The 13692-nt window shown below is 42.2% G+C and overlaps 1 protein-coding gene across 1 annotated transcript in view; it reads left to right on the top strand.

Moving 5' to 3' along the window:
* The window catches only part of Sntg2 (syntrophin gamma 2), a 218490-nt gene that overhangs the window by 76700 nt on the left and 128098 nt on the right, over window positions 1-13692 (top strand). Inside the window, exons 3-4 of the mRNA XM_055624844.1 lie at window positions 424-480; window positions 578-635. Of these exons, the coding sequence (XP_055480819.1) occupies window positions 424-480; window positions 578-635 (115 nt within the window). The remainder of the gene's footprint in view (window positions 1-423; window positions 481-577; window positions 636-13692) is intronic.

The raw sequence follows: 13692 nt of genomic DNA on the forward strand, positions 1-13692 counted from the left end.
TGGATTTCCAGTGATGCCTTCAGCAGGATCTGATTTTACCAGCAGCTGTGTTTCCCTGTGAGCAGACCACTGGCTGAAAGGTTGGCTAGGGTACTGCTACTGCAGAGGTTGGAGAGGGCCAAATTGGAACTCTTTTTTAAGAATTGCTTAAGTTTTGAGCCGGGCACAGTGGTGCATGCCTGTAATCCCAGTACTCACGGAGGCAGAAGCTGGTGGATCTCTGTGATTTCGAGGCCAGCCTGGTCTACAGAGCAAGTTACAGGACAGACAAGGCTATACAGAGAAACCTTTTCTCAGAAAAAAACAAGACATTGAAAAATAACTGCTTAATTTTTTATTAGGAAGTTATAAATACATTATTTTGTTTGTTCTCTGATAATGCATTGTAACCTAAACTTATTTTTTTCCTAAAATTTTTTAAAGCACAGAACTGTTACACTTCGTCGACAAGCTGTGGGTGGCCTGGGCCTAAGTATCAAGGTAGGAGTTTGTTTTCTTGCCACCTTTGCCCTTCAGGTCCCGAAGCCCTCGGTGTCAGTCCTGATAACTGTTTTACTCTCGCATCTCTGCCTTCTAGGGAGGAGCAGAACATGGGGTCCCTGTCGTCATATCCAAAATATTCAAAGACCAAGCAGGTGAGACTGGTCCCAATGATGGATGTGAACATTGTAACCATTGTAAGAAAATGGTAGAAACCAGCGCACGCTTATTTGGCTGCATTCTGTAAGCTATGCTTCATTGCTGTAGCTGTGTGTTTTTCAGAGGGTGTGCTTGATCCCCTGATAAAGGCTGGCTTCCCTTTTAGTTTATGCTAACGCTGCCAGCCCATAAGGGATGTGTCTTATAATGTGATCTGTCCTATGCGATGTGTCCAGTTCTACAGAGAGCAACTTACTACTACAGGTCTGAGAGATGAGTTTCTCATAGTTGCTTTAAAGCAGAGGAAACTTAAATGTAGGTTGAAGCCCTATAGCATCCACTGGCATCTCTGGAAAGAGGCCGTGGGCATGAAAGCAGAACTCCAGGCATGTCCAGAGTGACCCAGAAGAGAACTGAGAATTCACTGCTTGGAACCAGGGCACGTGTCCATCATGGCATTAACTATCACATCAGCCCATCACAGGAGTGCCAACCTTGATTAGGGAAGACAGAACTAATGGTTTCTGAGAGGACACGATCACGCAGGGGAAGGTGATTCTCAGCAAGACAGGATATTTCCTGACATCACAAAATGATTTTATTCCCGGCCACACTGCCCCCAGCTTCTCATAACAGCCTCCTCTGCCCTTCCTTCAGCTTTGTCAGCCAGGAGAGCTGGCTGGTATGCTGGGGTTAATATGGACAATCCCCTGCAGTCTGGTGTCCTGAGGGTCAACATGAAGCCTTAGGACTCAACTTGAAACAGAAGTATGTCAGAACACTTAGAGGTGGGGTCAGTTTGGTGAGCCTCCATACCTCAAACTGAGACCAAAGTTAGGGATGGCCAACCACCATGGACTTCCATGGCCTGAGCTCTGCTCCTGTTAGAAACAAAGAGCATGGGGTGTGGAGAAGAGAATATGCTTGCACTGCCTCTTAGAACTTCCTCATTTCACCTGATGGTAATAGGCCAATGACCCAACTTGGTCTGGTACAATTATCCTTGGCTTGGGCTACAGAATGCTGTAGGTTGAGAGCTTTAAAGGCAGAAGATGAAGGAAGTCTGTGTCATAGGCCATCCACGCTCTGACAGAGGTCACAGAGGGCAGGGAATTGTGTTCAGTGAGAGGTGAATCTTCAGAGGGACTGTGGACCCCTGTGATACCCTTAAATGCATTTTTAGTTCATTTAAAAAGCTGGAATCTACATGAAATATTGCCTTCACTTGGGACATTTAGGAGTCAAGGCAGGGATGCAGTTTCCTCCTTTCTCAGGGTCTTTTCTGAGACTGACACTCAACCAAGGACCATCTATGGATATAACCTAGAACTTCTGCTCGGATGTGGCCCGTGGTAGCTCAGTAACCAAGTAGTTTTCCAAAGTAAGGGGAACACGGACTATTTCTAACAGGATCTCAAGGGCAGGCTGTTTGCCCACCCCCCCGGGGAGGAGCAGTCTGTTAGGCCACAGAGGAGGACTTTGCAGCCAGCCCTGAAGATACCTGATAAAACAGGGTCAGATGAAAGGGGAGGAGGTCCTCCCCTATCAATCAGTGGACTTGGAAAGGGGCAGGGAGGAGACCAGGGAGGGAGTGTGGGGTTGGGGAGGGAATGAGGGAGTGGGATACAGCTGGGACACAGAGTTAACAAAATGTAACTAAAAAGAAAAAAAATAATAAATAAATAAATAAATAAATAAATAAATAAATAAATAAATAAATAAATAAAAAAAACAAGGTGACAAACCCTGCTTGCAGCAGGCAGGACATCTAATTAGGATTGAGAGCCAGTAAGCCTAAGAATGCAGCTTTCAGTGGCCCCCAGAGGCAGGACAGAGGATACACCCTGTGGGTCAGGATAGAATGAATAGAGGTGCATATCTTCCTATGCATACTTTTTTTTTTCCCCTGGTGGCACCAGGGAATTTCATTTGAACAGAAAATATGAGCTTAGTTCTAACCTCAGCAAGCAGGAAAGTGAAAGAGTTACACAGTTCTCAGAATCAAATAAGCATTCTTTTTGAAAATTTTAAAGCATTTAGAAGCAAGCGTGGTGGTTAAATGGGACTGCAGGTTCTGTGCTGTTTATCAGATGTTGTGGAGCCGACATGCTTTGCAGAAGTGTAGGCTCTGGTGCATAGAAAGTGAAATTCTATAAGTGAGGAGTAAATCAATTCTCCTGTGTGTTAGCTGTTTAATTACTTCTGCGCCCCTGTCAACCATCTGCTTGGCTGATTAATAATTGAAGAAAGACTGCTCCTGTGTATTTCTCTCTCTATAGGTGATCTTTGTAAAATTACCAGTCTTTTTTCATTGGTGCATTCTTTTACTTTTGGATGTGAAACGCTTCATAAAGTAATGAGACTAACAAACAGATAAAAATCCGTGGAGAATTTTACACTCCATCGAGAGAGAAAATCTTGGTGCAGGAGGCTACCCAAGTCACCTAAGGCTGGAGAGTGGAAGTGGGGCTGCGGTTTTGAGAAAAGGCCTATGTGAGCTCACTGGAATCCCCCTCTACCTAAGTACTATAATTAGATGTGTATGGTCAGAGGGCATAGGACCTAGAAAGTTGCAAACAGAGCTGTCTACAGTGTGGGCATACTGGCACAGTGTTTGTAAGGGGATTCTTTTCTTCGGCTCTCTGGAGGCTTCTCACTTAACTGCAGTCCAGCAGACTTGACATAAAGTTGCTGTCGTCTCACACACCTCTTTCCATCTGACATCCGCCACCATAGCAAACAGCCAAACCAGAGAATATGTTGACAATGTTACCCTTCCCCAGTCCCTTTTCTACAAGACCCTCTCAGTGTTGGATGGAGTATTTCAAAGACACCTTTCTTCAGGTCTCTATTACGTTCATCTTCTATTTCAGATACCCTGTAGTATTTTGCATAAAACATCTGAAGGAAATATGTGTTATGATTACAGTTAGGGTTAGGGCTGTTCTCCTGTGTTCATGTCTTACTGTATGACACAGGCTCAAGTCATGGGCAGAGGAGGGCTGACTCACCCCGTATCTCTATGTGAGGATGATTGAGGGTTTTGCCCCACATGAAGAAGATGGTGGGAGTATGGTACTTAGGGCTCAATGTTGCAGGATCCCTGGGAGATTGGCCTCACAGCAGTAGGCACACCAGTCACTAATGCATGGAGGCATCAGACGAAGCTATTCCCAGACGTGAGTCACAGAGTTGACTCTTTTCACCCAGATGCGGACATGCAGAACATACACTATTATCCAATTAAGGATAGAGTCTTCAGACAGGCTAGGAATTGGGTAGGAAAAACCAGAAACCAGAGTCAGACACTGGAGCTAAGACTAACTGCTTATTCCGAGAGAAACTGCCTGTATCCCAGCATGCCCCAAGATGCCCAGCCTGACTTAAATAGGCGTTGAGGCATCCCCAGGCAGAAGGCCTGGAGAAGAAGGGTATTCTCCAGCTCTCACTCTCTGACCACTGCTGTCCCTCAGGCTGTTTTCTTCTGTCTTGCTATTAGCAACAAGGCTGATAGAACCTGTTGGATCAGAGAAGGATATGCAGTCAAGAGTTCTCTTATGTTTCCATGAATTCGTCCAACGTTGTTCAACAAATAGCTCTCTTGGGTATTCAGTGAGGAAACTGAAGTCATCTGCTGCAGGATTTGTACACAGCTGGAACATCTGGCAATGAACACACCTGCCATGCATATTCAGAGAACAAGAACCATGTGGCTTATGTAAGATGTTCAGGATGAGGGAGTAAGAAAACATGGCTCTTTTTTTGAAGTTATTTTGCTGTGTAGATAATGGTTTTGTTTTATGATTAAGAGGCGCCACAGCCACATGAAATCTCTTGAAACATGAAGCGGTGAGATGCGCTCTGCACGTTAAAAATGTGTGGCTGATGCATGGGGAGTACAGGCAGGTGCTACTAAAGACAGCACAGCTGGGGTAAGGAGGCCCGGGTGCCCAGCTGAGCTCGAAGGGAGGGGAATAGAGTTCAGATGCCCTTTGTAGATGGAGTGTCAGGTGGCTGGGGGTGAACTGTGTACTGGTTCTTAAACAGGTGAGTGACAATTACTTTGATAAAATGACCTGACAAGCTCTGTGGAGTTAGGGGAGAGCAGGGGCAGAAAAGCAATACCCCTTGTCAATGGTGTGAGCCATGCAGGGGTGTAGATGCTCGGGTTCAAAGGACAACAACAGAGATGAGGTACCAGATAAAGAAGGATTTTACTTGAACTGATGGAACTCATAAGGACACATGTAAAGAGAGATGATGCCAAGGCTAGGGCCGGAAATGGACACAGGAGTTGAGAGGGGCAGAGCACCCAACTCAGCTCTGGCTCTCCCATCCTTCAGGAGATGATCTTCCTTACCTCCTCAGCTATGAAACATGAATCCTAGAGGCAAATTATTGAGCGTGACCAGGTTTGCAGATCCTGATGGCACCACATGAGAATGGCATAATGTTGTGGAATTCTTACCACACAACTAGGGTTCAGATGAGGACAACCCTGGCCCCACTAGGATCTCAGAGTCCCAGAGTCTTACAGGTCTGCTCCCCCTGTGGCTAGGGGACCAGATGACCCCGAGACTGTCCACAGACAGAATGCAATATGAGCATATTTGTCTCTAGATCTTTTTTAATATATAGTGTGATTTTGACATCATGAGGGGAAAATTTATCCTCACATATTTTATTAAAGAAATCTTGAAAATAATTTAAGAGCATTAAAACTTCATCACAAATTTCAGTTCCTTTGATTCCTTACGTATTTCAAATCAAATTTTATGCATGTCTGTTACTGGTGCATTTGTTAATTAAAAAAAAAACTCTATCAAACAGCAAAACGTCCATGACTACTATAATTACAGCCCTCATTCATTCATTCATTCCTACTCCCTCTTCCTTCCCTTTCTTCCTTTTTTCTTTTTTATAATTTATGTATTTATTCACTTTATATCACAAACTCTCTCCTCTCCTCCCAGTTCCACCTTTCCTCCCTTTTTCCCCTCCCCCATTTTCCTCGGTGTAGCTCCCCTTTACCAACCCACAAGAGGATGAGTGTGTTAATCCATTTGAATCAGGACTAAGTGCATCCTCTTCCACTGAGTCCATATTAGAGACAGCCCTTGCTCCACTTGCTAGGAGACACACAGAAAGACCAAGCTGGCCATCAGTTAAAAATGTGCTAGGGGCGTAGGTTCAGTCCAAGCCTATTCTTTGGTTAGTGCTTCAGTCTCTGTAAGGCCTCATGGGACTAGGTTTTTTGACTCTGTTGGTCTTCTTGCGGAGTTCTTGTCTCCTCCGGGTCCTTCTATTTTTCCCCTCAACTCTTTCACAAGACCCTCTGAGCTCCACCTAATGTTTGGCTATGGGTCTTAGCATGTTTTGATCTTCTGCTGGGTGAAGCCTCTTAGAGGACAGTTATGCTAGGCTCCTGTCTGCAAGGATAGAGAAGTAGCATTGTTGGCATCAGGGGGCAGCTTTCTCCTAATGGAGTGGGTTTCAGCTTGGGCAGTCACTGGTTGACCACTCCCTCAATCAATACTCTATCTTTATCCCCACATCTCTTGTGGGTAAATTTTGGATAGAAGGGATTATGGGTGTGTTGGTGTCCACTTCCCTCAACTGGAAATCCTGCCTGGCTATGAGGTGGCCATTTCAGTCTCCATGTCTCCCTCAGCTAGAGTCACCTCCATATCCTCTCAGGAGCCTATCCTGATAAAGGTCTCCCTTCACTGAGATGACCCCCTCAGTTTCCTTTCTCTCTCCCAGCCCTCTCATCTGTAACCCTGCTCTCCCACATCTGATCCCCACCCTCATTCCTCTCCCAACACCCCCAATCACCCAGTTTCCACACTTCATTCTCTTCCACTGTCTATTCTATTTTCCATTCTGAGTAGGATTCAAGCATCCTCCCTTGAGCCCTCCTTGTTACTTAGCTTCTTTGAGTCTGTGGATTGCAGTGTGATTATTCTGTACTATATCGCTAATAGCCACTTATAAGTGAGTACATACAGCGTTTTTCTGGGTCTGGTTACCCTACTCAGGATATTTTCTGGTTCCATCTATTAGCCTACAAATTTCATGATTTTCTTGTTTTTAATAGGTGGGTAGTATTCCATTGTATAGATGTAGCACAATTTCTTTATCCAATCTTCAATTGAGGGACATCTAGGTGGTTTCCAGATTGTGGCTATTACAAATAAAGCTGCTACAAACATAGTTGAGCAAATGTCTTTGTTGTATGGTGGAACATTTTTGGGGTATATGTCCAAGAGTGATACAGCTGAGTCTTGAGGTAGAACTATTTCCAATTTTCTGAGAAACCTCCAGATTGATTTTCAAAGTGGTTGTCCAAGTTTGCACTTCCACCAGCAATGGAGGAGGGTTCCTCTTTCTCCATATCCTTGCCAGCATGTGCTGTCACTTGAGTTTTTGATTTAACCATTCTGACAGATGTAAGGTGGAATCTCATAATAGTTTTGATTTTCACTTCCCTAAAGACTAAGGATGTTGAGTATTTTTAAGTGCTTCTCAGCCATTAGAGATTCTGCTGATGAGAATTCTCTTTTAGCCCTGTACCCCATTTTTAATTGGATTATTTGGTTCATTAATATTTAATTTCTTGAAATTTTTATATATTTTATACATTAGTTCTCTGTCTGACGTAGTATTGGATATCTTTTCCCAATCTGTAGGCTGCCATTTTGTTTGGTTAACAGTGTCCTTTATCTTACAGAAGTTTTTCAGTTTCATGAGGTCCTGCTTACTAATTGTTGATCTTCATGCCTGAGCTGTTTGTGTTCTGTTCAGGAGGTTGTCTCCTGGGCCATTGAATTCAAGGCTCTTCTCCATTTTCACTTTTATTAGATTTAGTGTATCTGGTTTTATGTTGAGGTCTTTGATCCACTTGGACTTTAGTTTTGCACAGGATGATAAATATGGATCTATTTGCATTCTACTACATACAGACATCCAATTAGACCAGCACCATTTGTTGAAAATGCTTTCTTTTTTCAGTTGTATAGTTTTGGCTTCTTTGTCAAAAATCAAGTGTCTGTAGGTATGTGGGTTTATTTCCAAGTCTTCGATTTGATTACATTGATCCATCATTCTGTTTCTATGCCAGTACTATGTAGTTTTTATTACTGTTGCTCTATAGTACAGCTTGAGATCAGGGAAGAAGATATGCCCAGAGGATCTTTTATTGTACAGAATTGTTTTTGCTCTCCTGGGTTTTTTCTTTTTCTACATGTAGTTGAGAACTGCTCTTTCCAGGTCTGTAAATAATTGTGTTGGAATTTTGATGGGAATTGCATTGAATCTGTAGATTGCTTTTGGTAAGATGGCCATTTTTACTATGTTAATCCTAAAGATCCATGAGCATGGGAGGTCTTTCCATCTACTGATACCTTCTTTACATTTCTTTTATTACAGACTTGAAGTTCTTGTCATACAGGTCTTTCACTTGCCTGGTTAGAGTTACACCAAGATATTTCATATTACTTGTGTCTATTGTGAAGGGAGTTGTTTCCCTAATTTCTTTCTCAGCAGGTTTATCATTTGTGTGAAGGGGGGCTACTGATATTTTTTTAGTTAATTTTTTATCTAGCCACTTTGCTAAAGGTGCTTATCAGATGTAGGAGTTCTCTGGTCGAATTCTGGGGTCCCTTACATACACTATTATATCACCTGTGAATAGTGATACTTTGACTTTTTCCTTTCTAATTTGTGTTCCCTTGACCACCTTTAGTTTCTTTCTTTTTTTTTTCACTAGATAGAATTTCAAGTATTATGAAGGCTTGATATAGAGAGTGGACAGCCTTGTTTTGTTCCTAATTTTAATGGAATTGTTTTAAGTTTTTCTCCATTTAATTTGATGTTGACTATTGGCTTGCTGTATATTGCCTTTATGTTTATTTTTATTTTTTCCCTTTTTTATATTGTTTTATTCACCCACTACCCAGACATAAAACTATAACTGTTAACAACTGGGGACACCCTTGTCTCCAGGTTTTTTTAATCTTTTTTATTTTTTACAATTTATTCATTTCATATCCTGATTGTGGCCACCTTCCTCATCTCCTCCTGGTCCCACCCTCCTTCCCTCTTCTCCCCTATCTCCTTTCCCTAATCCACTGAAAGGGAGAGTTCTCCTCCCCTGCCATCTGACCCTACCTTATCAAGTCTCATCAGGACTGACTGGATTCTCTTTCTCTGTGGCCTGACGAGGCCAAATTACCAGGGGCAACTGATCAAAGAGCAGGAACTGAGTTTACGACAGAGGCGGCCCCTGCTCCCCTTACTTGGGAACCTACATGGAGGCCTTTTGTTATGTTTAGGTATGGATTTCGTATCCCTGATCTCTCCAAGACTTTTATCATGAAGGAGACTTTGATTTTATCAAAGGCTTTTTCAGCATCTAATGAGAAATGATGTGGGTTTTATTTATATGGTGCATTACATTGATGAATTTTTGTATGTTGAATCGTCCCTGCTTTCCTGGGATGAAGCCTAGCTGATCATGGTGAATGATGTTTTTGATGTGTTCTTGAATTTGGTTTGTATTTTATTGAATATTTTTGCTTCAATATTTAGGAGGGATATTGGTCTGAAATTTTCTTTCTTGGTTAAATCTTTTTATGATTTAGGTATCAAGGTGACTGTATCTCATAGAATGAGTTTGACAATGTTCCTTCTATTTTGTGTAATAGTTTGAGGGCTATTGATATTAGTTCTTCTTTGAAAGCCTGGTGGAATTCTGTGCTAAAACCATCTGGCCTTGGGTTGTTTGTTGTTGTTGTTGTTGTTGGGAGACTTTCAATGCCTGCTTTTATTTCCTTATGAGCTATAGGCCTATTTAGATTGTTAACCTGATTTTGATTTAACTTTGATAAATGGAACCTATCAAGAAAGTCATCCATTTCATTTAGATTTTCCAGTTTTATGGAGAACAGGCTTTTGAAGTAAGACCTCATTGTTTTTTGGACCCTTCCTTTTTGTCTTAACATTTACACTGTGTTAGGTAAGCATTGGTGTTGGTGAAGAAGTTGAAAAAGACTAATCTGCTTCCATAGCATACATCACAAAGGGAGAGGGAAAACACCATCCGAGGTGTGTCTCTGGTTTGAATAAAGACATTAAAATTCAAACTGGCACTTCTATGTTCCACACATCATCGAGTGGCTTCTACAGACCCCAGAAGTTCCTGTTAGGATCACTCCCATGTTTTAGATGGGGACACTGAAGCATAGACACCTGAGTTTCCCTTAGGATACACAGCAGCAACTGGAACAGGGCAGTCCAGGCCCTTGCTTCCATATACATTCCTGGTTTCTGGCTTCACTGTCCTGTGCAGCCCCTTACAGCACTGTGCAGTTGGCACATCCCTAATGCTTCCTCATTTACTCCTTTGTGTTGCTTCTGTTCTGAGTTACTTACTGCCTTGTAAGTTTGGGTGATACTTAGCTTAGTAACATATTGTAGTATCAATAGAGAAGAGGTTTAAAAGCAGCATTTCAGATAAACTTGGTAATAAGACCCAGATACATGGATTATTCTGATTATTGGTTGTTTAACAGAATACATAATTTTATGGACTATTTCAAATTATTTTACAACTATACCGCTGGTGGTTTGAATCAGAATGGCCACTGTAGGATCATATATTTGAATGTTTGGTCCACAGTTAACAGAACTATTTAGGAAAGATTAGGAAGTGTGGAAGAGGCATGCCACTCGGGACAGACTTTGAGGATTAAAAACATACATGCCATTCCCTGTTAGCTCTCTCTGTTTTGTGGTTGTTGATCAGATGTAAGCTGTCCGCTACTACCCCTGTACCATGCCTGCCTGCTGCCTGCCACCATGCTACCCATTATGATGATCTCTAACACCCAGATTAGACATTCTTTTCTGTAAATTGCCTTGGTCATAGTGTCTTACTGTAGTAGAAAAGTAACTAAGACAATAACTTACCTCAAACATTCTTATATTTAAACTTCCTTTCTTTAAGATGCCAAAAGACTTTTTAACGTGCTCACATTCCCCTAAGGTTTGAGTTTTTCCCTATCATGAACATTTGGAAAAAGAAAAATGGTCCAATCACCTTGTTAGGGCAGCTTGAGCCCAGATACTTGGTTTTGACCTCCATGTCTGTGGTTCTGGGCGTAGCTTTGTGAAAGCATGCCGTTCATCCAGTAGGGAAAGGTTTGATAGTAAAATATGCTCCCTCCTCAGGGTCTTGAAGAAAGAGGATTTGCTTTTCCAACTGAGGAGGACATGCACTGTCAAATAATGTGGACATGCGTCTGCCTGCCCTTAGCTTGTAGGATTGCTTCAGGCTTTTGTCCCATGCATGCAGTAGGGCAGCTGTGTTGAAAGATGGTAAATCTTCATTCCAGTTCGTCCCCAAATTCACCCTCAGAGAAGCTGAGGCAACTGACTTGCCATGAGTTACTGTGACAGTTTTCTCCCTACACAGAGCTTCAGGGTATGTTTTCCTTTTAGGAGCCAAAGACTCTACCCTCCTAATGTGGAAAACATGGTAGTCTATGTTTGAGTACACAGGAGCATGCCTGACTTGTATGCATCCCCTCCAGTTACCCAAAACCTCCCTTCCTGGAGGCAGGATCTGCTTTGTCCATCAACTAGGCTTTCTAGGATACCTGACTACCCCATCGGCATCACCACCCATATACACCACTGAGCTATCTTCCTTTTTTTTCTTTGTTCATGGGTAGTTCTTTCCATTTTGATGGAAAGACAGCCTACTTTGTTCCCAATCTTTCAAGCTCTCCCACTCTCTGGTCGTTTTTGTTCTCATGTTAACATATCACATAGAAGACTCACAACATGGAATGGTTTTGTGCCAAGCATGAGTTAGAAGAGAAGAAAGGAACTGGGGAGCAGCTTCCAACCTCACCTTCTTCAGAATATGGCTCAGTAGGAGATGAGGGGTCTTTGTCCCCAACTAGGGACTACTGGGAACAATAAGAGAGGCAGATCTGGGAGTTGAGGATTGAGAATCAAGCAGAAGGCAAGCAAAAGAGCTGCCGACACCAGCCAGGAAATGACCTCCGAGTGTCTTTCCAGGTTACTACGCTACGCATTATAGCTAAGTTTTATTTTAAAAATGTGTAGTAGTAAATACATATGTGGCAGCCCTCTGTTAACAACCATAGTTATGAGTTGTTACTAACCAGAATGTAAATGCTAGAAATAGCATTATAAAGTACTCCTTCCTTAGGCTGTAAAACTGCAGTATCTCCTGTGTGATAAACCTCTAGAAACAGAGGTTCTCAGAAGCTGCCATGGCTTGCAAGATTTTTCTTCCTTCCATATAGGAATGTCTAAGCTGACACTGGAGTTTGCTAGAAAGACAGCCAGTAGAAACAACAAAGGGCAGTAGGCAGGACACATGTAGCCAGAGAACCTGCAATACTCTTGTGAGCTCCTCCTGCCCAGCCTCCTTTCCTTATTTCTTTCTGTCAGTGAAATTCTTTTATGAGTGTCTAGTATCTTGCTGGCTCTTAGGACACAGAGTTAGATAGCACAAGATCCTTAGCCTAGGAAGCTCATGGTACGAAAAGCTATTCATCAGTCATTAGATTGTTTGTGAATTCATCTTTAGTTTCTCGGTCCATCTCTCCATTTATCTTCCCATTCTCTATCTATCTGTCTACTTATTATCACCTATTAAACTAATATTTGCAGTGTCTATGTATATAAGTATGCATATATACATTTTAGTATTGATTTTTATGCATACATACATATATCTACATATGTGTTCATCTCAAATACGTATTTTGTTAAATGGCCTCAAGCATATAATCATAGAAATATAGATTTAACAATATGGAGGAGAAAGGACACTCAGACTTGGACGCTTGCTTTTCCACCCAGAAAGGCACTTGGAGCGCATTTGACAAAACCCATCTGTTCAGGATTCCAGACTGCATGCTCGTCGTGGTAGCTGCCTGTGAACCTATGCCAAACAAGTTTTGTTCTGGTCTCAGGTTGGCCTATCCTCAAATCCAAATAAGGAATACTCTGATGTCACCCTTGAATTGGGCTACAAGTTAAAGGGAGAATATGTCACCTTTTCTTCATTGTTAAGGCATCAATGAGAGATATGCTTTTAAAGCTATCAGAGTAAATAGAACTTGACAAGGGTAATCAAATTGACGGCATAGCTGAATGAGAAATGTGAAAACCTCAAAAAGAACTTCGAGATATTCCAAGAGCTCAGAAGCACATTTATCTATTGCAGTTTTAATTTAACTCCATCTCCAGTGGCTGAGTTAAGGCAGAACTAAAGAAAAGCAAACAGAAACACTATAAGCTGTTGTTAATTACTGTCAGAACCAGGCCACAGGTGACAGTATGGAGCTGGTGGTTATAGCTACTTGGGTTCCTGGAGAGGCCCCTCAAAGATCTGTGGACCAGTGTCCTCGATCCTTCTCAAGCCTAGCCAGGACCCAGACAGATTTCTCAGAACACGATAGTGAAACCTCCTGGTGCTTAGCTAAGACCTGCACAGGTCCCAAGGCATGGGGTTTTGGGTCATCTGTTTCTGCTCTTGAAGTCACCTAATGCCCCCGAATCCTTGCATTATGCTTTGGGGGGGGGGGCTTCTGGGAAACAGAAAGTACTATTTAAGTTAAATCTGTATCATACTTCAAAGTCTAGCATCCTTTAAACTTCCATAAGAGTTTAGATGTCCTTGTTAGCAGTAAAATAAACCTTTCTAGAAAGCTCTGTCTGTTTAACTATTGGGTATAGCACTTTCTAGCACATGGGAGGACCTGGATTCTATTACCAGAACTGAAGAAAAAAAAAATGTCAAGCAACAACAAACACTAAAGTATCTCTAGCCTTGGGGGCCCCCAGCATAAAGAGGAAGGCATCTCTGTAAGTAGTTGCCTCACGTGCTCAGTTCTTACAGTACTTTGAAAGAGGTGAAATCTGTCTCTCTTGTTTTGGGTCAGATGTTGAAATTTTTCAGGCCATAAAACCTTAACAGAGGCAGGATTTGGGAAGTGAACTGAGTGGATATTG

The sequence above is a fragment of the Psammomys obesus genome, unplaced genomic scaffold, assembly GCF_907164565.1.
Source record: "Psammomys obesus unplaced genomic scaffold, mPsaObe1.curated_primary_1811, whole genome shotgun sequence".
NCBI classification, from domain to species: Eukaryota; Metazoa; Chordata; class Mammalia; order Rodentia; family Muridae; genus Psammomys; species Psammomys obesus.